The 25,669-nt window shown below is 41.0% G+C and overlaps 1 protein-coding gene across 7 annotated transcripts in view; it reads left to right on the top strand.

Moving 5' to 3' along the window:
* dnaaf9 (dynein axonemal assembly factor 9) overlaps window positions 1-25,669 on the top strand; it is a 194,391-nt gene that overhangs the window by 123,455 nt on the left and 45,267 nt on the right. For all 7 annotated transcript variants that reach the window (XM_069923517.1, XM_069923521.1, XM_069923518.1 and 4 more), the window contains 3 exons: window positions 2,441-2,528; window positions 4,216-4,319; window positions 24,591-24,737. In XM_069923517.1, the coding sequence (XP_069779618.1) occupies window positions 2,441-2,528; window positions 4,216-4,319; window positions 24,591-24,737 (339 nt within the window). The remainder of the gene's footprint in view (window positions 1-2,440; window positions 2,529-4,215; window positions 4,320-24,590; window positions 24,738-25,669) is intronic.

Genomic DNA, 25,669 nt, shown 5'->3' with positions numbered 1-25,669 from the left:
TTTGTAAACTTGAATCTCCATGCTGCTCAACTTGCCAGCATGAGTTAAACAAGGCCACAGTTGGTCTAAGTTGGTCACAGTTAAACAAGGCCACAGTTGGTCACAGTTAAAGGCCACAGTTGGTCTAAGTTGGTCACCGTTAAACAAGGCCACAGTTGATCACAGTTAAACAAGGCCACAGTTGGTCTAAGTTGGTCACAGTTAGTCACAGTTAAACAAGGCCACAGTTGGTCTAAGTTGGTCACAGTTAAACAAGGCTACAGTTGGTCACAGTTAAAGGCCACAGTTGGTCTAAGTTGGTCACAGTTAAACAAGGCCACAGTTGATCACAGTTAAACAAGGCCACAGTTGGTCTAAGTTGGTCACAGTTAGTCACAGTTAAACAAGGCCACAGTTGGTCTAAGTTGGTCACAGTTAGTCACAGTTAAACAAGGCCACAGTTGGACTAAGTTGGTCACAGTTAGTCACAGTTAAACAAGGCCACAGTTGGTCTAAGTTGGTCACAGTTAAACAGTTGAAGAAAGACTAGAAAAAATTATTCTAAAATGATTTCAGAATCTTAGTGTTTTCAAACTAGGTAGGATTTTTCTTTTCATTTCTGACTATAAAAAAATAACCAAGTTATTTGTTTGCCATTTTCCATATTTTGCAGAAATTTAAGTTTCTCATTTCATGGTTATTTCAATTTTTGTGGTTGTCCATTGAATAGGTCCAAATATTTATACCAAATTCAATGTTTACTTAAAACATACAATCAGTAATTCCATAAACTATGTGCTACAATAAATTTGTCCCATCTCATTACCTGAAGATAATTACATTGTAGATCTTCGGCAGCATTATGAACCACTGAAATGCATATTTGCCAGTCCTGAAACTTCAGTTGTTTTTGTGTATGTTTAACTAAATGAGATTAAGTAGTCATTTAAAATCTATTATGAAACGCAGTCAGGACCTATTTTGTGCAGGATAGAACTTTTAATTTTAAAGCGTGATTGCATCTGGGGTTTCTATCAACTCTTTTATTGCTGCAAGAAACTGCACAAATAAGAATAAACATCACCAATGCGCATTGTTTGTCTACGTTCAGTAGGTGCTTATTTTTGTTTCCAAGATCATATTTCTTTTGCATTGAGCAATGCTGCTTACCCATTAATTGCACAATATAGACATGGATACAGCAAACAACCAGGCCCTACTGCCACCAATATTTACAATAATCCTGTCATGACCCATTTTAATTTACTCTTATTCTCATGAACTTCTCCCAACACCCTCACTACCCACCCAAAACTCTTCCGCTCAGCTGGACGTGGGTAATTTAGAGAATTTAATCTAACACCCCACATGTTTTAGGATGTGGAAATCAACCAGAGCACCCAGATAAAATCCAGGCATTCTTGAAGAGAATGTGCAAACTGCACACGAACAGATTTCAGGAGGGTGGCATGGTTAGTGCAATGCCTTTATAGCGCCAGCGATTGGGAGCAGGGTTCAAATCCTGTGTTGTCTGTAAGGAGTTTGTATGTTCTTCTGTGTCTGCGTGGATTTTCTCCAGGGGCTCTGGTTTCCTCCCACCGTTCAAAAATGTTCCGGGAGGCGTAGGTTAATGTGGTGTAAATTGGGTGGCATGGACTCGTGGGCCAAAATGGCCTGTATTCGACTTGAATTTGGTTTTTTGTATCCCAGTGCCTTCAAACTGGAAGTTCTTGCAGCTTTCAACTATTTATTCAGAATAATTAAATGCCACAATCACAATTTATTTTATTATTCTGTCCATTTTATATTGATATAATTTAATCTTGATTTTGTAGATTTTTTAAAAATGGCAGAAAACTATTGCAGTAGGCCAGTTTCTTTACAAATGCATGCATTTTTAAGGAATGATTCTTTGGTTTTCAATGTAGTTATGCAGTAACAATGGATATGATCTGCAGTATTTTGCCACAGTGAACATTTTTAAAGTAGTTTCATTCAAGGGGGTGCATTGAGCTCCCTTTGAAAGTGTAATCATAAATAGAATGTCTCGCTGGGCTGAACTAGAGTTATAAGTTAACTTGGGCTGAAATGCTCTTGAACTTGCTAATATAAAAGTACTTTTCTGTATTTTTACTACATTTAATTCCTTAGCTGAAATTATTTACAAATTGTATAATTTGTGAGAAACATTACAACAGTTTCATCAACCAAGAGGGCAAGTGTATGAAAAATTTGAAAAATATAGACCAAACCAATCAGCCAGATGAGGTTGTTATAATTTTACAATTCAGATATGACAGTAATGTTGCAAAATTATTTGAAAACTTAAGTAACTTGGGTTCACTTGAAACATAAATTCAAACAGGACATGTGAAAAAAAGCATATTTTTTTGTCATAGACCTGGGACCAAGGACAATGATGTAAATTGAATGGTGTTCTAAAATCCTTTTTTATTTTCAGGTGGAAGATAATTTTCTTGGCACCTTGCTCATCGGTGGAGACTTTGCTTATCTTTATTCTGGCAGTTCAGTTGCCAGACCAGAGGAAGGTAACTTAATTGATTTGTGTAAATGAAAAGCACTGGAAATCTAAAAGAAAAAAGTATTTGAACTACTCAGCAGGGATTGTCAGCTTGGCTTTGTGAAGGGCAAGTCATGCCTCACGAGCCTAATTCAACATTTGAAGGAGATGACAAGAGAAATTAATGAAGATAGGGTGGTGAATAGAGCACATTGGTAGGCTTATTCAGAAAGTAATGAGACATGAGATCCATGAAACCTTGGCTGAGTGTATTTTGAACGGGCTTGCCTGAAGAAGGTGGTAGCAGGTGGAACATATTCTGACTGGACGTCGGTGATTAGTGGTGTTCCACAGGCATCTGTTTTGGAGCATCTGAACTTTGTAATTTTTATAAATGACTTAGATGAAGAAGTGGATGGGTGGACCAATACGTTTGCAGACCCGTTCCGGAGCCCACTCCAATCAGATGTCATTAACATTGACTTCTCCAGATTCCTTTAAGTGCCCCCTTCTTCTTCCCCCGTCGCCTTCCCCCCCCCCCCCCCCCCCTCAGCTCTGTCTCTTCTCGCTGACTCCTTTCTCAGAGCTGAAATCAATTCTCACCTTTCCTCTTTATCATTTCCAATTAAGACCTTTTTTGGTCTGGACTCTTCCACTTGCCCGGCTACTGGTTATTCTGACGCTTCCTGTACTTTGCTTATTTCTTGAAGAAAGGCTTGGGTCCAAAATATTGGTAATATATCTTTACCTCCGATGGAAGCTACGAGACTGGCTGAGTTGCTCAAGCCTTTCTGTGTGTGTTTCAGTTTAACTTGAGATGCATCGTAGGGTGAAAGTCAACATGTTTTTCCAGGGTAATGGTCAATAAACAGAGGATATTTATTTAAGGTCAGTGGAGGAAAATTTAGAGGAGACTTCAGAGGTAGGTTTTATTCCCATATTTAAAAGACTCGTGATGGTACATGGATGTAATAAAAATGGAGGGTTTTGGGCTGTGAGGGAGGGAAAGGTTATTTAATGTGGAGAAGGATCATATAGTCGCCACAACATTCCTGTACTGTGCTATACTGTTCTCCGAGATGACATTCCTAATTCATCCATGGTTTGGAATTCTAGAATGCCTTTTATTGTCTTGGTCATAAATTTTGGATTTAATCCCTTATTTCCATTTATAATCAAGACACCCTCTCTGAATATGTAACTCTTGTAGGTAGTGATGCATATTGGCTTTTATTCCATCTGTGCTCTCTTTCCTCCATGACCTCACCTCCTTGTATCTTCTCCATTCCTCCAATTTTAGCTTTTTATGGATGTATGATTTTCTTCTCCCTGTTCTTGAATAATTGACTTTGGATGATTAAGCACTAAGTTCTGAATTTCTGGTCCCAATATCTCTGCCCTTTTACCTCCATTCCCTCATTTTAAACCTGTTTTACAATGTTTTATTTACACTGGTTTTGAAAATCCATATAAATAGTTCCCTTGGATATTTTGTGTAAAATGTGTGATGACACTTCTTAAAAGATGAATGTGAATCTAGTTCTGAGTAGTAATTTTTTATTAAATTAAGAAATTGTGATAATTCATGTATTCCTAAAACATGCGGGATTAATTGGTCACATGGGTGTAAATGGGCAGCGCAGACTTGTGGGCTGGAAAGGCCTGTTACCGTGCTATCTCCAAATTAAAATAAATTAAAATTTTCTTGATTGTAGGTAAACTCTTCATCTTAACCGAAGGTATCTTGTTTATTCATCCACGCTCTGGGAGCATGACAATTTCAAAGAATCATATGACTGCACTTAAATATTATGATGGGGTAAGTACCATCATCTTGATCTGGGAAAAGTGTAGTTTAAACATTGGTGGCAAGCTACGTGCCATCTGGCCCCAGTTGTTGAATGGATTTACTGGTCTCCAAGGGTTAAAATTAGGAAGATTGATTATGCAAATTACTGTTGTATTACTTGGGATTGAATGCATAAGGAATTATGTAATTTGTGTTTCTGGTATTGAGGGGATCTGATAGAGTGGACTGAGAAAAACTATTTCCACAAGTTGAGTACTTTCAAGGATCATAGAGTTGTCGTATACAATTTAAATCAGATCTTTAACTGGTAATGCTGGGAAATGGCTGAAAACAAATCATGGAGAAGTTTGCAATTTTTTTTCTAGAAACAGCAGATGACTCCAGAGCAGTTCTTAATTGCAAATCTAAGACTGAAAGTTTTATTTGTCCAAATCAAAAAAACATTTAGTACATTGAATAAAGATATAAATGGAGACTCAAGAGACTGCAAGCGCTGGAATCTGAAGCAAAACTGAGCTGCTGCAGGAACTCAGCAGACCGAGCAGCATCTATTGAAGTAAATGGACAATTTGTGTTTTGGGACAAGGCTCTTCATCTGGTCTAAAAGAGTCGAATGTAGACAGCCTGTATCAATGTTGTAAATGTGCCGAATGCTTGTGCTATGCACGAGTTGTGTGGAATACAAACTTCCGCCTTGTTAGACCCAGAGAAAAATGACAAGACTCCAGTGATTTCCCAAATCCAAAGAATGAACCCTTCATTTAAACAATTAGAGAACTATTTATAGTTCTCGTGAGCACTCTCACACACGTATGACTAGATTAGTTGATTGATGGCTCAAGTCCTGAGAACCGTATTACCCACTCCTGGCAGTGGTAGGGTGGCTCTGTTTAGGGCGTCCTAGCACCTCCCTCTTTAAGCTAGTTACCCATATGAGTGGAGTCAGGGATCCATTTGGAAGGGCTTCACTGGTCTTGAGACTTCTTACAGGTTTTAGTGATGTAGAGAGTATAGGGTTATTTCTATGTGGAGGGTGTGATTGGTGGTTCATTGGTTTCTGAAGTTCAAATGTTTCCAACAGGGCATCCAGGCTGATTGTGCAGGTCTTGTTTCAGTGAGGTTGCATTCTCTTGGTCACAACTGGTTGGCATGTCTGGTCCATCTGTCTGGTCCAACTTGTACATGGTAGAGAACATCTCCAGTTTTTCTTAGGATTCTCCCCAGCAGCCATACTTCCGATTTATCTCTGTATTTCCGCACTAACAAAGTTCATCATCGTGAAATGTGCTTTCTTTGGACCCATGGTGACAATTGTACTGTTGTTCCATTTCATAATCTTTTGGTCCAGATTCTGGTCTTTGTGGAAACATGATGTCATATAGTGCTCATACTTTCCTACCAAAGAGGTTTTCAGCAGGTGAAGTTGGAGTTCGTGGGTTTGGAGTGGTTCTGTAATTTAACAAGAATGTCTGCGGGATTTCCTCCATTGGACCCTCCCCCTTGGCCTTGTTCAGAGCTCATTTGAACGAATCCACAAAACTTTTTGCTTGACCATTGGACTGAGGTTGATATGAAGGTGAGCGAATATGCATGATGCCATATTGGTTGCAAAAAAAATCGAAGCCGGCTGTAGTGAATTGTGTCCCATTGTCTGAAACTAATGTTACAGGAGAACCAAAACGATTGAATATGGATTTGAGTTCCATGATTGTAGCCGATGTAATTGGTCGGACTTCTTTGATGTATCAGGCCATTTGGAGTATGTGTCCTCTAGGATTAGGGAGTACTCCCCATTAATTGGTCTTGCAGAGTCAATATGAAAATGATTCCATGGCCCGCTTGGTTGAGGCCAAGAATGTAGATTTGTCCTAACGGGAATTTTGCAGCTGAGGCACATTGTATACATGACCGTGTCAGTTGTTTAATCTGGTCATCAATCAAAGGCCAATAAACATAGCTTCATGCAAGTCCTTTCCCTCGATTTGTTCCAGGATTTGAGGATTGTAGATTGCAGATCTTTGGGAATCAATCCTTTCTGCAAACAAACGACAGCTATTAATGATTAGTGATTCTCATCTTTTGAAGAATGGCTGGATTTCCACTCGTGGACAAGTTCTTGACCATCCTGAATGATGATAATGCCTTATCTCTTGTAGGAGGTCATATTCGCTCATTGCTTGTCTGACTCTTTCCACTGTGATTGGCAGTAAGTTAATATCATTTTTGAATACCTGTTTGACGTCTGTGACAAGAATATCTTCACACTTTGTTTCCTGCTCGCTAATGCCCAATACTTGTGGTCAGCAGGTATGTAATTTTGAAGTCATACCCAAGTAGCATGGTTGCCCATCTTTGCAGACCTTGCCATGTAAATTAGAATTCCTTTCTTTGAACCACATACTGGTAGGAGCAGTTTGTGATCTGTCAGAAGAGTGAATTGCCATCCATAGAATATTTTATGGAATTTCTTCACTAAAAAATTATTGCTAGAGTTTCCTTTTCAATTTGTCCATAGTTATGCTCTGCTGCTATTAGCGTGCTGTGTATGGGAATTTTTTTTTTGGCTTGGCTTCGTGGACGAAGATTTATGGAGGGGTAAATGTCCACGTCAGCTGCAGGCTTGTTTGTGGCTGACAAGTCCGATGCGGGACAGGCAGACACGGTTGCAGCGGTTTCAGGGGAAAATTTGTTGGTTGGGGTTGGGTGTTGGGTTTTTCCTCCTTTGTCTTTTGTCAGTGAGGTGGGCTCTGCGGTCTTCTTCAAAGGAGGTTGCTGCCCGCCGAACTGTGAGGCGCCAAGATGCACGGTTTGAGGCGACATCAGCCCACTGGCGGTGGTCAATGTGGCAGGCACCAAGAGATTTCTTTAAGCAGTCCTTGTACCTCTTCTTTGGTGCACCTCTGTCATGGTGGCCAGTGGAGAGCTCGCCATATAACACGATCTTGGGAAGGCGATGGTCCTCCATTCTGGAGATGTGACCTACCCAGTGCAGTTGGATCTTCAACAGCATGGATTTGATGCTGTCGGCCTCTGCCATCTCGAGTACTTCGATGTTAGGAATGAAGTCGCTCCAATGAATGTTGAGGATGGAGCGGAGACAACGCTGGTGGAAGCGTTCTAGGAGCCGTAGGTGATGCCGGTAGAGGACCCATGATTCGGAGCCAAACAGGAGTGTGGGTATGACAACGGCTCTGTATACGCTAATCTTTGTGAGGTTTTTCAGTTGGTTGTTTTTCCAGACTCTTTTGTGTAGTCTTCCAAAGGCGCTATTTGCCTTGGCGAGTCTGTTGTCTATCTCGTTGTCGATCCTTGCATCTGATGAAATGGTGCAGCCGAGATAGGTAAACTGGTTGACCGTTTTGAGTTTTGTGTGCCCGATGGAGATGTGGGGGGGCTGGTAGTCATAGGATTCTCCTAAATAGAATAATAGCTAGTGTCACCGAGAATGTTCTCCCAGAATCACAGTGCGGCTTTCGTGCAAACAGAGGAACTACTGATATGGTCTTTGCCCTCAGACAGCTCCAAGAAAAGTGCAGAGAACAAAACAAAGGACTCTACATCACCTTTGTTGACCTCACCAAAGCCTTCGACACCGTGAGCAGGAAAGGGCTTTGGCAAATACTAGAGCGCCTCGGATGCCCCCCAAAGTTCCTCAACATGGTTATCCAACTGCACGAAAACCAACAAGGTCGGGTCAGATACAGCAATGAGCTCTCTGAACCCTTCTCCATTAACAATGGCGTGAAGCAAGGCTGCGTCCTCGCACCAACCCTCTTTTCAATCTTCTTCAGCTTGATGCTGAACCAAGCCATGAAAGACCTCAACAATGAAGATGCTGTTTACATCCGGTACCGCATGGATGGCAGTCTCTTCAATCTGAGGCGCCTGAAAGCTCACACCAAGACACAAGAGCAACTTGTCCGTGAACTACTCTTTGCAGACGATGCCGCTTTAGTTGCCCATTCAGAGCCAGCTCTTCAGCGCTTGACGTCCTGTTTTGCGGAAACTGCCAAAATGTTTGGCCTGGAAGTCAGCCTGAAGAAAACTGAGGTCCTCCATTAGCCAGCTCCCCTGTATGGGAATACGTGAGAAATAACTGCACCCATCCCAGACTGTGTCGCATTTCCAAGTTTGGATCGTAGTGCACCAAAAGAAGTTTGAGTTTAGCATTGACTTAATTCAATTGAATGAACTGTCATGACTGATAAGACCCAGGAACGAACATATCATGGTCACATCTGTAGGTGCAGGCATGCGCTTGATAGCATCAGTGTTTTGTGAATCTGTCCGTTGTCCGTGTTCATCAATGATGGAACCAAGATACTTCACTGACTACATGAAAAATGCGTACTTTTATGGACACACTCGAAAACTGTAGTTTTTGATGCAGGTCAGAATGCAATCAAGATGATCAAACAATTCTTGAACGTGTTCTCCCATTACCAGGATGTCATCTAGGTACTCTGCAACTCCCAGAACATCGTTCAGCATTGTGTCTATAATTTATTGAAAGATAGCTGGAGCAGTCCTCACTCTGAATGGTAGACATGTGTATCTGAACAGTCCATGGTGTTTGTTGATGGTTAGCAATTCCTCGGATTTGTCATCAACCTCCATCTGTAGATAAGCTTCTGCTATGTAAATTTTCGCAAAGCATTTGCCAATATTCAGCTTATCAAAGAGGTCATCTGGCAATAGCACTGGGTATTGATGCTTTATTCAGGCTAGTTGAAAAATCAGCGCACAGGCATATGGAGCCATTCGATTTTTTTTCCACCATACAATAGATGCAGCTCAAGATGAGTAGTGACCTGTGCAATTACTCCTTCATGTTGCAGCCATTCCAATTATTGTTCCACTTCTTGCAGTGCTGTGTATGGGATGGTTAGTTTCATGTTTGGCAGAAGACAAAGTTTCGCCTTCATTTTAGTGCACCTTCCGAGGCCTTCATAAAATTCCGTTGCATGGCATTGCTTTAGCTGTACCAGCAATTTTTGTGAGGTATTTGCTACTTGTGGGATATGTGCCACTTGCAACTTGTGGAAATATCGTTGAGTGGCTGGTCCAGAAGGTTCAATCTTTCGATCCAGTCAAGACCCATGAGGTCGAAGTTAGACATTTTACCAGATAACACGTTCCATTTTCTTCTGTGCTATTTAAGCTGACAGAACAGTCAACTGAACCCAGCAACACCAGGATACCATTCCCCCCCACCACGGAAACGTGCCATGTTTTCAGTTGGAGTCACCTCTGGTTGACCAATCAGTTTCCACGTTTTCTTTGATATTTGGATAATGGCAGACCCTGAATCAATTTGAAGCCTCACTGGGATGCTGTTAATGTGCACTTTCACATATTTCCTGCATTTGGTGTTGGTTACCTTGAACATTGCTGTGATAGGTTTCACTTTTGCGGGTGAAGCGAACTTATCAGGTGTTTTCCGTCTTCCAGCTCTAAAACATTCTGCTTTATGCCCCAGGCGCTTGCATTTACAACAGCTTTGACATCTCTACGGACAGTCACGATCATAATGCCACTCATAGCAGTTCCAACAGGTGCTGGGTGGTTTGGTTGGGTGGGTCACACTTTTGTTTTGCCTTGTGGGGTCTGCTGACTTGACTGTCCGAATACAGCCATTTTGCTGTCATGTTTCAGATTAATAAAGCATTAGCATTCAGCTGTTAATCTTGGAAGAGTCATATCTGACTTCTGCTCAATCTTTGCTAACAAACATGTTCTGAGGTCGGTACCTTGGTGCGACTATTCCCGCTACAAAGACTAGACACTTAGAGTGGTCTTCCATCAGCGTAGGGAGTTTAAAACGCTTGCACCGTCGATTCACCATACCTGCGTGTGTCACAAAATCTTTGGTATCTTTTTTAGTCATTTTGAGGCATTGATAGCAGATGTTGAACAGTGATGTTTGCTCACCGAATATCTCTACCAACATGTTAAGTGTTACCTGAAGCTGAGCTCACGGGGAAGTTTTGGCAAAGTGAAGTTTATGTAGTGTTCGTGCTGTCGAGTGCCTTATTTTCCATGCATCATTGAACTTAGCAAAGTCAACTGCAAATAAGTCTTCATACTTTTAGAACTAAGTTTCAAATGTGTTTGACTCTGGGTCAAATGAGAACTCTGAGTTCATTAAAGTATCTGACGAATTTGATTTAACTTCAGGCTCACCTTCTACAACGGCTGGATTTCCAACAGACATTTTCACTGCAAGCTGGTCAATTAGCCTGGCTTATATTTCTTCAAAATTTTTTGCTACTGCTTGAGGACAGGCTGCAGCTGTTCCATTGTGACAGACATTCTCACCTTGTTGGCAAAATGTACGTGCTGAATGTTTGTGCAATGTGCGCACTTTGGAGAATCCAAGCTTTCTCCTCATTAAATCCAGAGAGAAATGACAGACTCCAGTGTTTTCCCAAATCCGAAGAACAAACCCTTCTTTTTACAATTACAAAATTATTACAGTATTTACAATGCCAATGTTCCCAAGGGAACTCTTGCGAGCCCTCTCACACTCATGTGAATAGATTAGTTGATTGATGGTTCAAGTCCCGAGAACCCACTGCTCTGTTGAGCGAGTCTTAGCAATCAATAGGCAAGTGGGAGGGGTGGGAAAGAGGTAGCAAGCAATAGCTAGATCCGGGTGACTGGCAAATTTGATTGGCAAATAGTCAAAGGGGTAAGAGAAGGATGAAGAAGAGGAAATAGTGGGACATCACAAATCCAATAAAGAATTCAGAAGAAACCTGTTTTTTGAACCAGAGATTGATTAGGATTTGGAACTTGCTTCTGCATGAAATTGCTGCAGTAACGGCAGTGATGCCACTGGTACAGACCCACGGAGAATGGGGAGCAGAGACACAGTGCTCCCACAGGGTCCAACGGCCCAGGTTACTGGCATTAGCTCTGTATGGGCTTTAAATAGCCTGTTAAAGGAGCCAATGGTGGTTTTATTTAAAATCCTGCATCCATGATGGCAGCAGCCACAAGGGGTTGCAGACTCCATGGCAGCGGAGGACTGGCACAGGGCACCAGAAAACAGCCAGACCAGTCGTCGTCCCCCCCGCCCCAGGACTGAGAAGTAGAAAGAGAGGAGGCAACCCACGGGATGATGACCATGACAGCGGACCAGAGAGGAGTTCTATGGCTGAAGGACCACACAGGTGGCAGGCTGTTGGTGATTCGAGGAGAGGAACCCAGCTGCAAGGGACTCGCAACAGGCAAGGGACTCATGGATACTGGTTCAAAACTGGCTGAAGAGGTACCAGGTATCAGAACCAGGATGTGAGAGGGTGCTGAGGTCACTGAAAGGTTCCTAATCTTATTGAAGGTTTGGATCTGGAGCTCGGGCTGCCGATGGTTAGGACTATGTGGCTCCGGAGGCTGAGGGAGCGCTGGAGGCGAATCCACGGACACTCGGCGACACCGAGGAACTCTCCTTTGCTTCTCTTTCTCTGACTGTAAGAAGCGCTTCAGGTATTTTCAGTCGATGGCTAATCTGTCTGCCTTGCAGCAGACAAAAGGCAATTTTGTGTAATATGACACTTTTTATTACATGACAATTAAATCTAGTTGAGGCAAATACTGTAATTCACTTAAATGATAGTTGAGACAAATATTTGTAGCTTATGGGATTAAACCAACTTGGGTAGATGAAAGTTTGCATGGAGCAAAGACATCTGTTGTTTCTCATTTTGTTTCTCAGCTGGAAAATCTTGCTTGTCTTTTCTGCAATTAGTCTGTATCTCTTGATATCTTCCTTCCACAGACACTTTAATTGCTTTGTTAGATAATTGAAAATCATAAGTTATCTTCAAAGTGGACCACATTGTTCCTCCAAATATTTTCCTTTTTATGACATAATGATGCAATTAATTTGCAGAGTTGAAATGTATTCTTACTCAATACAGGCATTTAATTTTATGCTGCCATTAAGAATGGAACCACAGAAAGGGACAGCTTAAATAGGCCACTTTTTTTGTTACTTTAATTGCGCAGTAGCATTTTCAGTTTTGTCTTGCACAATCTCTTCATCAATCTATCCTGTTGATATACATACTAGCACAAGGCACCGGAAATGGTCTGGACCTAGCAGTCTTAAGAGGTCCTGGTCTTTAATATGGTGCCAGCTCCTTAAATTTATGTTGTCACACCTTATTCCTCTTTTTATTTGTCATACTAGATTCATGTCTGGCCAGGGAAACACATTTATTTCCCTTATTATCATGTTTCTTACCCATATTATTTTCGGAATCCCTATTCTTCCCTCCTTGTATAGTTATGCTGTTTAGGTCATAATTTTTGCTCTGGCTGGATTCAGAAATGTGTCTACACATAAATAAATAGCTTTAGAATGAAATCCATGCTCATTTTTTCTGCTGGCCTGGCCTGTCCTGGTGGTGATCTTTTCACTGACCGCCTTTCTTGAGCTCCATCTGGGATGACCGCTTCTGAAATATGTGGTCATATAACTCTGTACTGTGCTCCACAAGAACCAACTGTCCTCCATTTGTCTTCCATTTGCCATAATTATGCAGAAGTTTTACTTGGACTGTGGCATTTTTTTTTATGATGTACAAGTTCTTGTTGCCTTGCATTTGTATAATGCTCAAAGGCTGATATCTTAATTACTAACATGAGAAATATTAATTATTAAATTTCAAGTCAAGTTTAATGCCACCTGATTGTGCAAGTACAAGCTGACGAAACAGCATTCTCCGGTCCTCAGTGCAAAACATGCAGACGCACAACCAGAGACAACACACATACATACCAAACATATGTAGGACAAGTATATTATCTCTAATAAATAAATATTGATAAATATTATTTTGTACAAGTGAGAACCAGATGGTTAGTGAGAGCAGTTCCTTTGGTTATTATCATTCTCACTGTCCATGGGAAGAAGCTGTTCCTCAGTCTTGTGGTGCTGGCTCTGATATTCTTGTATCTCTTCCCCGATAACAGCAGCTGAAAGATGCTATATTCAGCGTGGAAGGGGTCCTCAATGATTTTGTGCACCCTCTTCAAACAATGATCCCAGGAGATTGCATTGGTGGGAGGGAGACTCCACTGATCCTCTCTGCCACTCTTATGGTCCTGTGGATTGACCTCCAATCCATTTCTATCAGCAGCCATACCATGCTATGATGCAGCCATTCAGGATGTGCTTGATAGAGCTCCTATAGAACGTTGGCTTAATGATGGCCAGTAGCCTTGCCTACTTCAGTCTTCTCAGGAAGTGCAGTCGCAGTTGCTCCTTTCTGACAAACGAGGAGATGTTGCATGTCCACAATAGGTCACTAGTTAAGTGAACTCCAAGGAACTTGGTGCTCTCTCTCTCTCTCTCTCTCTCTCTCTCTCTCTCTCTCTCTCTCTCTCTCTCTCTCTCTCTCTCACTCACTCTCTCCACTACAGAGTGTTAATGTATAGTGGAGGGTGGTCATTCTTTCTCCTGAAGTCCATGATCATCTCCTTTGTCTAGTCCATGTTGAGACTTAGATTGCTACTCTTGCACCATTTCACAGGATTTTCCACCTCTTCTCTGGAGTTGCGATGAGGCCAGCTACAAATGTGTCATCTGCAAACTTAATGGCACTCTTGGAGTTAAACTGGCGGTGCGGTGTGTTCGTGGGTCAGTAGCTTGAACAGGAGTGGGCTAAGTACACAGGCCTGAGGTGTGCCAATGCTCAGTGTGATGGTGCTTGACATTCTGCTACTGACCTGGACACTCTGTGGTCTTTCAATTAGGAAGTCCAGGATCCAATTATAGGGAGGGGTGTTGAGTCCCAGTGAGGACATCTTCTCCACCACCCTCTGGGGAATGATCGTACTAAATGCTGAGGTAAAGTCAATGAGCAGCAGCCTGGCATATAAGGCGTTGTTCGCGAGGTGGGTCAGGACAGAATGAAGTGACAAGGCTATTGCATTGTCTGTGAAACAATTTTGAATTGAAATGGGTCCAACGTCTCTGGGAGGTGTGCTTTGATGCATTTTGTAATGGTAGAGGTCAGTGTCACAGGGCGGTAGTCATTGACGCCTGTTATTGTCACTTTCTTGGGTACCAGCATGATGGTGGCAATCTTGAACCCTGCGGGAATGATAGACTGCTGCAGTGAGGTGTTGAAGATGTCTGTGAAGATCTCTGTCAATAGGTCTGTGCAGTCCTTCAGTACCCGACCAGGTATGTTGATGGACCCGCCACCTTGTGAGGGTTCACCTTGGATAGGGTTTTCCTCACCTCGTCTGTGGCTGTGCAGGGGCTTGTTCATCAGGAGGACACGGAGCATTCTTTGGTGTCATCCTGTTCTTCTCATCAAACCATTTATAGAAGGTGTTCAGTCTGTCTGGAAGGGAGCCATCATTGTCCTTACAATATATTCAATTACATCTACTTTGTTTAGATGAGGCATAAGCTGATGGTAACCACTGACATCAAGCAAGACTCTGATACTGCACTGGTGCTATAAATTAAAATACATTGGTGTAGCAAAGTACTCACTAAGCTATGAAAGAAAGCAATGTACACGTTGCAGAGCTAAGTTCAAAACTGATCTATTCAGGCCTTTAACTTGTGTTTTTATACACTTCTGTTCCTGCCTCTCAGGCCAGAAGTGATGTCATCGGATAGGCCAAAAACCCTGTCCTGTGTGTGGGCTTTTTCCCGCGGTTGTAGCAGTGCATCCGCCATTTTGGGAGCCGGTTCGCTTGCTAGTAAGTGGGTCGCCACATGACCCTATCCTCCCTGCCAAACTGGTAATCCCACTCCAGGTGTTCTGTATCTGTTTCTGTTTGGGTGGTCTTGCCCCTACGCCATGGTGCCTGAAGAACAACTGGCTGGTCCAAATCCCAATGGGCCAGTTTGAGTCGGTCTATGGTAAAAGCCTCCTCTCTCCCTCCTAAGTCTAAAATGCACGTGGAACTGTTGTGCTTTACCACCTTGAAAGGTCCCTTGTACAGCCACTGCAAAAGTGCCTGGCGTGCTCCCCTTGCAGTAAAATAGGCCCCTGAGTATGTCGGTCCTAGACTGACCATGTTGCAATGTCGACACGGGTGCCAAAGTGCCAAGCCTCTCGCGGCATTTCCCGAGGACGTCTGCGGGTGCCTCATCCTGCCCCTTTGGGGCAGGCACGAATTATCCTGGTACCACAAGGAGAGGCATTTAAATCATCCTTGGGCGCCGTGCGAATTCCCAACAGGACCTAAGGCATAGAGTCCACCCAGTTAGGTCCCTTCAGGCATGCCATCGAGACCAACTTCATAGGCCTGTGGAACCTCTCAACCATCCAGTTGGACTGCAGGTGGTAGGCAATCTTGTGGTGCAGCTGCGTTCCAACGTCATTGGCAGGCTAGCCAATGTTGACCATTGGCTTGAGGTGAATGGGCACCCCTGTCTGACGTGATGTGTCCCAGTAGTCCAAAACGTGCCACCCTGGTAGCAGTCAGGGCCCTGGCACAGGTTTCTGTAGTTCTGTTCACAAGCGGAACCGCCTCTGGCCATCCAGTGAATCGATCCACCATATGAGCAGGAATTGGGCCAACAATGTCCATGTGACTGTGGTCAATCCTCCAATATGCTGGCTTGAAAGATTTGTAGCAGGGCGTTTGTGTGCTGCTGGACCTTGGATGTATGACAATGTGTGCATGCCTTCTCCCAATTGCTAACCTGCTTCCGAAGATCATGCCACACAAGCCTCTGGCTACCATCTGGCCGGTGGTCCTGATTGACGGATGTGCTAGCCCGTGCACTGCATCAAATACCTGCCGGCTCCAGGCCACAGGAACGATTGGATGAGGTCGACCCTTAGATATGTCGTACAGGAGCTTCCGTTCCCCTGGGCCCACCAGGATGCCTTCCAGCTGAGTGCTGAGGCTGTCATCCTGTAACATGGGATTTCACCATCCACTTCTTGTGCCTCCACAAATGTGTCATAGTCCACTCCTTGGGATAGGGCCTGCACGGATTGAATGGCTGGCTATGGTAGCACATCTGGTATGATTTTGGCCTTCTGAGAGATGTGCTCGATGGCTGTCATGAATTCCAAAATATACGACAGATACCTCTGTTGACAAGTCGACCAGGAGTTCAACACTTTAGAGATGGCAAATGTTAGCAGCTTGTGGTCCGTAAAGGCTGTGAAGTGCCTGCCTTCTCTAGGAAGTATTTGAAATGCTGGATAGCAAGGTATAGCGCCAACAACTTTCAATCAAGTGCTCTGTTCTTGAGTTCAGGTGGCCTCGGTTGCCTACTAACAGCTTCCGATGCCCTTCTATATGTTGTTCCCGCACTCCCCCAACCATAGTACTGGATGTGTCCACTGTTAGGGCCGTCGGCACATTCATTCTTCGGTGGACCAGCAGCCAACGATTCCTCATCCCAAGTGACATCTTTTGCTTTGCCTGACATCAGGACAAAGAGGTACATGATGCGAGCCGCCAAGGGTAGAAATCAACAATAATCATCCCAACAAACCTCTGAAGGCCCTGAACCATGTTGGGTTTAGCGAATTGTTCTGTGCCCATCGATTCTATGGCCCAGAAGGTCGATGGCTCCTAACCCAAACTGGCACTTAGCCAGGTTGATGGTCAGACTGAACTCACTTAAGCAAGTGAAGAGCTTATGCAGGTGGGACAAATGATCCTGGCGACTGCGGCTGAAAATACGCATGTCATCCAGGTATATAAAAGGTAAAGTCCAGATCGTGTCTCACCTTGTCCATTAACTGCTGAAATGTCTGTGCAGCATTCGTGAGCCCAAAAGGCACTTCGAAACTCAAGGCCGAAAGGGGGAATGAGGGCCGTTTTGGGAATGTCATCTGGAAGGACCTGGATTTGACGATATCCTCTGACAAAGTCCACCTTTGAGAAGGTGCAAGCTCCATGCAAGTTAGACATGAAGTCTGGTACATGCAGTGCAGGGTATCGATCTGGTGTGGTAACCTCATTCAAGCAGCGGTAATCGTCACAAGGTCTTCATCTCCCTGCTGCTTTGGGCACCATAGCAGGGAGGCCCAGGAGCTATCGGACCGCCTTACAATTCCTATCTCCAATTATTTTAAACCCCTCCTTGGTTAGATAGAGTGGAGCTTGTCTGTAGGGAGCCAGCATGCAGAGGTGATCCTTCGGTTGGTATCACTGAGGTGATTTACAGTGTTAATATCAAGGGAAAATCTTCCAAAATTCTGGAAACTTGTTCTCTGAGAATGTAACAGAGTCCAGGTGTGGGGCCGGTTATATGGTCTCCCCAAAGGAGAAAGTCTGGAATGTTTTGACATGGACTAGCCTTTGTCCTTCCAAATTGACAAGTAAGCTGTATGCCTGAGGAAATTAGCACTGCACAACTGTGGCCAACGTGAAAGTCCTTGTGAACTGACTAGCAGTGGACTATACGCATGCCAAAAGTCCAAATAGCGTTGCTGTTTGCGGCCCTCAATGTCATTAGTGACAGTTGGCCCCAGCATTTCCCTGGAATGCACAGGGAAGGCAACAGCGGTGAGCATCTGTGCCCCATCTTTGGTCATAGAAACACCATTGGACATTATCCTTGTCTCTTTGTCTTCTGGACGATTGTCAGTCTGTTGCCGGGTCCAATCAGGTCTGCTGTCGTGTGCGTGGTCTGGCGATAAGTCCCACAGATGCCCCACCTTCCTGCAGGTGGTCCGCAACCCTCTGTGAGTCAATGAAGCCCTTGTTGGCATGTCCTCTGGTAGTTGCTCCAGAAAGGCTTGTTCAAACATCAGGCAGGGCCTATGTCCTTCTGCTAGTGTCAGCATGTTGTTCATTAGTGCAGAAGGGGTACTGTCTCCTAAGCCGTCCAAGTGGAGCAAGCGTGCCACTCGCTTGCGCCGTGAGAGGCCAAAAGTGCGGATCAATAGTTCCTTGAATGCCTCATACTTGCCCTTCTGTGGGGGCTGTTGGAGGAAATCAGAAACCCGGCCTGTTGTCTCCTGATCCAGGGCACTCACCGCATAGTAGTACCTTGTGGAATCCCATGTTATCTGCCGCAACTGAAATTGGGCTTCCACCGGATTAAACCATTTTGTGAAGTCCAAAATGTTGGCAGTTTTAGTGAAACTGTGTGTAGCGAAGAAAAGTTCTCCATCCTGGGGTTCAAATATCATCGGGACCTTTGTGGTCACCAATGTAATGAAGCTCTGAAAGAAAGTGATGTACACGTTGTAGAGCTGAGTTCAAAACTGATCTATTCAGGTCTTTAGCCTGTGCTTTTATACACCTGGTCCGGAAGTGACTTCATCGGAGAGGACAAAAACCCTGTCTCGTGTATGGGCTTTTTCATGTACTTGTAGCAGTGCATTTGCCATTTTAGGAGCTGGTTCACTTGCTGGTAAAACCACTGGCATGGATTTTCTCTTCCAATGACATTTCATGATGGTTCAATACACTGTTATGTTTCAGAGTGTATATATTAAATGCTGAAAATGAATCAAGGAAGTTCTTGGTTTCAAAATTGTATTATGTAATGACAGTTGTAATATCAGTGCAAAACCTGGAGGTTTTTCATTGTTCAAGATGTGTTTTGATTGTTCTCCATCTGAATGCAGCAACATACCTCACGGATGCTCATGGGAAGGACAGGAAGAAAATTTGAAAATCTGCCACATCAGTTGAATTGATGTAGCAAGAGTCAAGGAAGTAGTAACTTCAGTATGTTTGTCTTTTTCCTTTTCTGTAACCTGGGGAATTGAGATCTCTTTTGTAAACTGACCAATAAACAACTCAGCACTAGTTTCATGCTCATCACTGTTTCTATAGTGAATTTTGATATTTAAATCCAGACTTGGATTGGTGTCAGATATTACTAAAAAGAGCTTGCAGATGTTAAAAATAATGGAAGGCCTAATGGAACATCATTCCTGCAGCTGTTGTTTGGGGAAAAAATACATAATAAAACTTTTGCCTGATTGCCTTTGACAGTCAACAGCTGCTGCTACTACTTATCCTTTCTCAAACAATTTTCATTTGTGAGTGTTAATATAAATAATTTTGGAAACCAATTGTTAGATGTTGAATTCCTTTTATTGTTTTCCTGTGAAGTCACGATTTGAAGAATGAAAGTTTTTGGGCTGGTTATGGGTAATGGTTGAATCCCAGCTATTGCTGATTAACTGTGACAGTTTTTAAACTGTTGACATCTGAAATATTTTCTCAGTTGTAAAATTGTTTTTATGGCAAAAAAAAAGTTTTAAAGAGATCAGGAACATTTGTTAACCTTGGCTCAGAGGTAATGTCTTCAAATCTCAGACATACAATGTTATGTCCAGACCTAACTGTAGAGATTCTGCACAAAATTTAAGATGACATCTTAGGGCAACTTTGGTCTGGTCCTGCAAAACCAGAACCTCTATGGTTACTAAACGGGTGTCTTCATAGAATGTGAGAAACTGGAGTATATTTCAGCCATAAGGCTTCATGGATTTGGTCTTGTCTTTAATACTGGGGCTAATTATCCAATTTTTCTGTTTTGCCATTCAATCCCCACAGTCTCAATTTGCTTAGTACTATTAGCCCTATTAATCACATCATATTTAATTCTTTATGTGTATTGCTGCCTGTGAACAAATTCAGTGAGCTTTATTTTGCCTCCTGTTATTTGAATCTGCAGCACAGAACCAGGCTCTTCGGCCGTCGAGCCTGCACTAAACACAAGGCCTAAATTAAACTAAAACTCTCTTGTGTCCACACATATTCCAGTTATTCATACCCTCTTAACTAAAAATGATCAATTCCTTCCTTTTGGTCATTGACCAGCTCCCATTTTATGATTCATGGCAATGTAAATAGTGTCACCTTTATTTGTCGTTCATACCATACATTGCACAGTAAAGATGAGTTGGCGTTTCTCCAGAACCACGGAGCAGGTTCATTCACAAAAATATAAGATTTATAATATTTTAAGGTTCTTCCATACATGTAATTAGTTAATCATTATACAATATGAGTATTTAAATTGAAGAGAATTTCATTTATTACATGATGGTTATATCCCCTCCCCTTCCCTCCCTATCCCAATCCCCACACCCCCTCACCCTTATAAAGAAGATATATGCAGTATGTTATATATAGTAAAATAAAAAGGAAAGTAATAAAAAGAGAGAAACTTTATAGTAGCTTAGATTGTTGTATTCCAACACTTTGGAATTAAACAGGTCTTATATAGTCATTTCATTTTAAGGAAGAAGGTTAACACAGGACTAGAGAGGCTGGAAGAACATTTCTACATATTTATACCTAATATTTGCAAAAATGGGCTCCAAATTTGCATAAATATAAAATATTTAATTTTCAAATTATATATGTGCTTTTCTAAGGGAATACAGTTTTGTATTTCTGCATTCCACCTTCCCATTCCTAAATGCGAATCTGATTTCCAAGTCACTGCAGTACATTTCTTCGCTACCACTAATGCTATTTTAACAAATTTCATTTGATAAATTGATAATTTCAACTTGAGTCTTGTTCCTTCTATATTTTCCCCAATAGATCTGGGTTTAATGGAAATACTGTACTTGTAATTTGTTCTTAAAAATTTCCCTAAATCCGCCCAAAAGAGTTTTTAACCTTAAAATATTACATAGTTGAGTGTGTTTAATAAAAAAAAGTACCCATCTCCAAAACATTGATCTGATAAATTTGATTTCATTCTCCACAATTTTTCTGGATTTAAATATAATTGATGTAAGAAATTATACTGAACCAATCTATATCTTACTTTAATAGTATTTGTCATACTATCTTGACAGAGATCAGATAATATTTGCTCAATTGTAATATTCAAGTCCTGCTCCCATTTCTGTCTAGATTTATACAGTCCGTGTTTAATAATTCCTTTTTGCCGTAAAAGATATATTGTTGATGTAAATTTCTTAATGTTTCCTCTCCTAATAAAGGTTTCCACCTCACTGCAAATAGGTAGCGACATCTCTGAACCTAGTTAAGTTAAATTAATATTAATAAGTTAAATTTTGATCTTGCTATTATGTTTAAAGAAAATTAAAAGCAACTTTTGTTTCAGTAACCATTGTCTTGGTGAATTTCTATTGCTGCTGGGTTTTGGGGTCCTCTGGGCCCGTAACAATAACAATCACAATGCCTGACAAAGAGAAATCAGGTTATAAATGGAGATTAAATTCATCACTGTTAAAATGATAAAATTTCAAAGATTTTATTAGAGAACATGTACAATTCTTTTGTGATACAAATCTGAGCTCTGAATTACATATTTATAATATGGTTTGATTTGAAAACATATTTGAGGGGTCAAATTATATGTTTACATCAAAAATCACAATGCCTGACAAAGAGTTGGAAATAAAATAAAGTATTATTAGGTATTTCATATTTGTTCCTCAGTTGTTCAAATGACATCAAATGGTCTTGTTCATAACAATCTTCAATATTTTTAACATTCTTATTGGCCAAATGATTAAAAATTGATTATGTTTTGAAAAAGTACAAGTTGGTTTTGAATCAAAGGCATTTTAGGTGATATACTTCCCTTTGTTCAATTTCATCATTTATACAATTAACTCTTCCTTTTAATGTTACAGGCAGAGTCAACCATTTTTTTAAATCATCTTCAACTTTTTTGAGTAATGGCAAGTAATTAAATTTATATGAGTTTTTAAAATGCTTTTCTACACAACCCCTAAATATTTAATCCCATCTTTTGCAATTTAAATTGAGTATTTCTCTCACAAAGAATGTAATCTCCTTCTGTAAGAGGCATAATTTCACTTTTATCCCAATTTATTTTATAACCAGAAATTTTACCATATTCTTCTAAATTAACTTGTAATTTCCGTAAGGAAGTCTCTGGTTCTGTCAAATATATTAGGACATCATCTGCGAACAAGCTAATTTTATACTCTACTTGACCAACCTTAAATCCTTTAATTTCTAAATCACTTCTAATTACTTCTGCTAATGGCTCTAATATAAACAAAGCTGGAGATAAAGGGCATCCTTGGCTATTTGATCTCATCATTAGTTACTACTTTAGCTTTAAGATCATAATGTAGTGCTTTAATCCAATTTATAAAAGTTTGTCCAAATGTATCCAGGACTTTAAGCAAAAATCCCATTCCAGTCTATCAAAGTTTTTTTTTCTGCATCTAAAGTCACAGTTACCCTTGAAAATTTCTTTGTGCTAGATGTATAATACTGATTAATCTAGCCACATTATCCGACTGTCTCTTTTTAACAAAGCCCGTTTGGTCTGTATTTATTAATTTTGATAATAATTTAGTCATCCAATTTGCTGGTATTTTAGCGAATAATCTGCATTTTGCTATGAGATAGATCTATATGATGAAGGTTTCAAAGGATCTCTATCTTTTTTTGGTATCACAGGAATCAATAAATCTTTAAATTTTTTATAAAATTCAGGTGGAAAGCCATCTTCTCCTGGTGTTTTATTACTTTGTAAAGAACTATTTGCCTCTTGCTCTTCTAATTGTGTAAAATTAGCACTTAATTCTGTTTGTTCTACAATGTTCAGTCTAGGTAAATATATTTGAGATAAATATCTATTTTATTCTCATCTTGTAAAGACTGAACTATATAATTTAGAATAAAATTTCTTAAATGATTCATTTATTTTTTGAAGTTTGTAAATAGGAACATAAATAATTTTAATTGCATTAATCATTCTTAATACCTGTTCTGCTTTCAATTGTCATGCAAGTACTTTGTTATCTTTCACCTACCTCATAGTACCTCTATTTAGTTCTTGTAATCACCTTTTCTTTTCTATAGGTCTGTAATGTGTTATATTGTAGTTTTTTATTGTCTACATTTGTCCTCAGAATTTCTTTTTTGAAGATGTTTTTCCAAGACCGTTATTTCTTGTTCTAATCGATCTTCCTCTTTCATATAACCCTTCTTAATTTTTGACGTAAACATATAATTTGACCCCTCAAATATGCTTTCAAAGCAAACCATGTTATAAATATGTAATTCAGAGCTCAGATTTGTATCACAAAAGAATTGTACATGTTCTCTAATAAAATCTTTGAAATCTTATCTTTTTAACAGTGATGAATGAATCTCCATTTATAACCTGATTTCTCTTTGTCAGGCATTGTGATTGTCATTGTTACGGGCCCAGAGGACCCCAAAACCCAGCAGCAATAGAAGTTCACCAAGACAATGGTTACTGAAACAAAAGTAGCTTTTAATTTTCTTTAAACATAATAGCAAGATCAAAATTTAACTTATGATTATTATTATTAATTTAACTTAACCCTCTTCTAATTCTAAGCACATGTGTATATAATGTGTATATGTTCAGGAAAGTTCTTTGTTTCACAATCCAATCATTCACTTCTCACTTCTCCAAGTTCACCAGTATCAGGCAATTCTTATACCGTTCATCAGCAACAACAATGAGTAGCACTACAGAATCTTTACCAGGCTGGTGCTTAAAGTTAAATAGTTACCACTCAGGAAGGTTCTTGTTGGTTTCAGAGAGAGATTTGTTGCTTGTGGGACACACACAAACTGATCTCCCATGATCAGTCACTTCAGCGTCTTGCCGAAGAAACTTACTCCATCATGAGTTTCTACAAGGGTTCTACAAGGGTTTTGAACATTCTGAACTCAGAACTCACAACCCATCTTCAAAATGGGGTCTTTCAACAAGCCTGCCAGCTTGCCATTTTGCAGCCTCAACTGCTACTGTAGAACTGACTTCTCTCTCTCTCTCTCTCTCTCTCTCTCTCTCTCTCTCTCCCTCTCACAGAGAAGAATCCTGTTTGTTTTTTCCTCTCTTTGCTTGTAAAAAACAAAAGCCTCTCCCAAAGTTCCAATCCCAATCTTTGAAAGATTTTATCTGTACTTCTGAGCCTGGACCTCATTGTCCATACACAATAGATCAACATTCTTCAACTGGATCCTCAACAGTTTCAGCAAAACTCTTGCATTTTCAATGAGATGCCTTTTGTGAAGTGTTCCTCTGGTTGTGAAGTATAACCTACACTAAACCCCATGAGGGTTCACAAAATAATATTTTCTCACTTTTGCCATTAACAAATAAAACTGAGCAAAGATGGTGCTCCACAGTGGTAAATGTAACAGCATTTGATAAAAAGGACTAAGAAAATGTTTATTTTTACTGTTCTTAATGCTTTAATTGAGTGTTAGGTATTTCATTCTCTATTACAACATTTAATTGATCAATGCAATGAAACTTGAGTCAAAGTTCACCCTGTTCTTTTCAAATGAGTCTAATTTTAACTTATTGTGCCTCAGAATTCTCCAGGTGTGGTCGCTATCATTATCATTGAATACAAGAAATCGTTGCTTCCTCATCTGCCCATTCATTTGCACTCACCATCGAATTGCCTGATCTTTGCACTGATGCCAGGCACGAAAATTTATAAATCCTTTTACTCACAGGTAAGAGCATACTTTAGAAGTCAATAATTTCCAATACTATAAACATTGTATTTTGATTAGCATTTATCATTTTCATTTATTGCACTTACAGACATCTGAATTGCATTGCAGATCAATCAGACAAAAAAGTATTGATGCCAAGCCACATAAAGAGCTGTGAGGGCAGATGACAAAAGACTTGGTGAAATAATTAATAAGATCTGTTTACTGAGAAACAATTGGTTGAAAATATGGAGGGATTTCTAGAGATCTATTGGACCTTAGTAGCTGTGATGATTAAATTATTGGATTCTCGAGAAAATATTTCTGTGTTTTTACAGTTTTAAAGGAAACTGCAGGAGGGAATGTTCCTACGAAACCATTTGAAGCGTGGATGGATGATTCTGGCATGGTTCTCGGTAGCTGCACTCCACTGTTTAAGAAGGGAGCAAAAGGAACAGAGAGGAAATGAGCTTGGTAGTTGGGAGTCATTGATCAAGGGTGAGATTATGGAATACTTGGAGGTGCATGTCAGTGTGATTCCTTGAAGGAAAATTGTGTCTGACAAATCTATTGCAATGTTTTGAAGAGATCACAAGTAGGAGAGGCAGGGGAGATGCGGTGGATGTTGTGTATTTTGACTTTCAAAAAGCCTTAGACAAATTACCACATATATGTGTTTGTATGGCGGCGCTCCCACAGCCATTGTAGTGGCAGCACTGGTGCTGACCCAAGGGGAGTGAGGGAGCAGAGATGCACCACTCCCTTGGGGTCCAGCTGCCCAGTCGACTGTTGTTGGCTTTGCACCGTCGTTGAAGGAGCCAATGGTGGTTTCTATTTGAGATCCCGTGACCTCGGGGTCTGCGCCCAAGATGGCGGCGCCTATTAATCGGCAGTAGCCATGAGAGGCTGCAGACTCCTGGGAAGCGAAGGACTGGAGCAGGGCACCGGAA

The sequence above is a fragment of the Narcine bancroftii genome, chromosome 3, assembly GCF_036971445.1.
Source record: "Narcine bancroftii isolate sNarBan1 chromosome 3, sNarBan1.hap1, whole genome shotgun sequence".
NCBI classification, from domain to species: Eukaryota; Metazoa; Chordata; class Chondrichthyes; order Torpediniformes; family Narcinidae; genus Narcine; species Narcine bancroftii.
The sequence above is the reverse complement of the archived record's forward strand: the minus strand, read 5'-3'. Positions and strand labels throughout refer to the sequence as shown.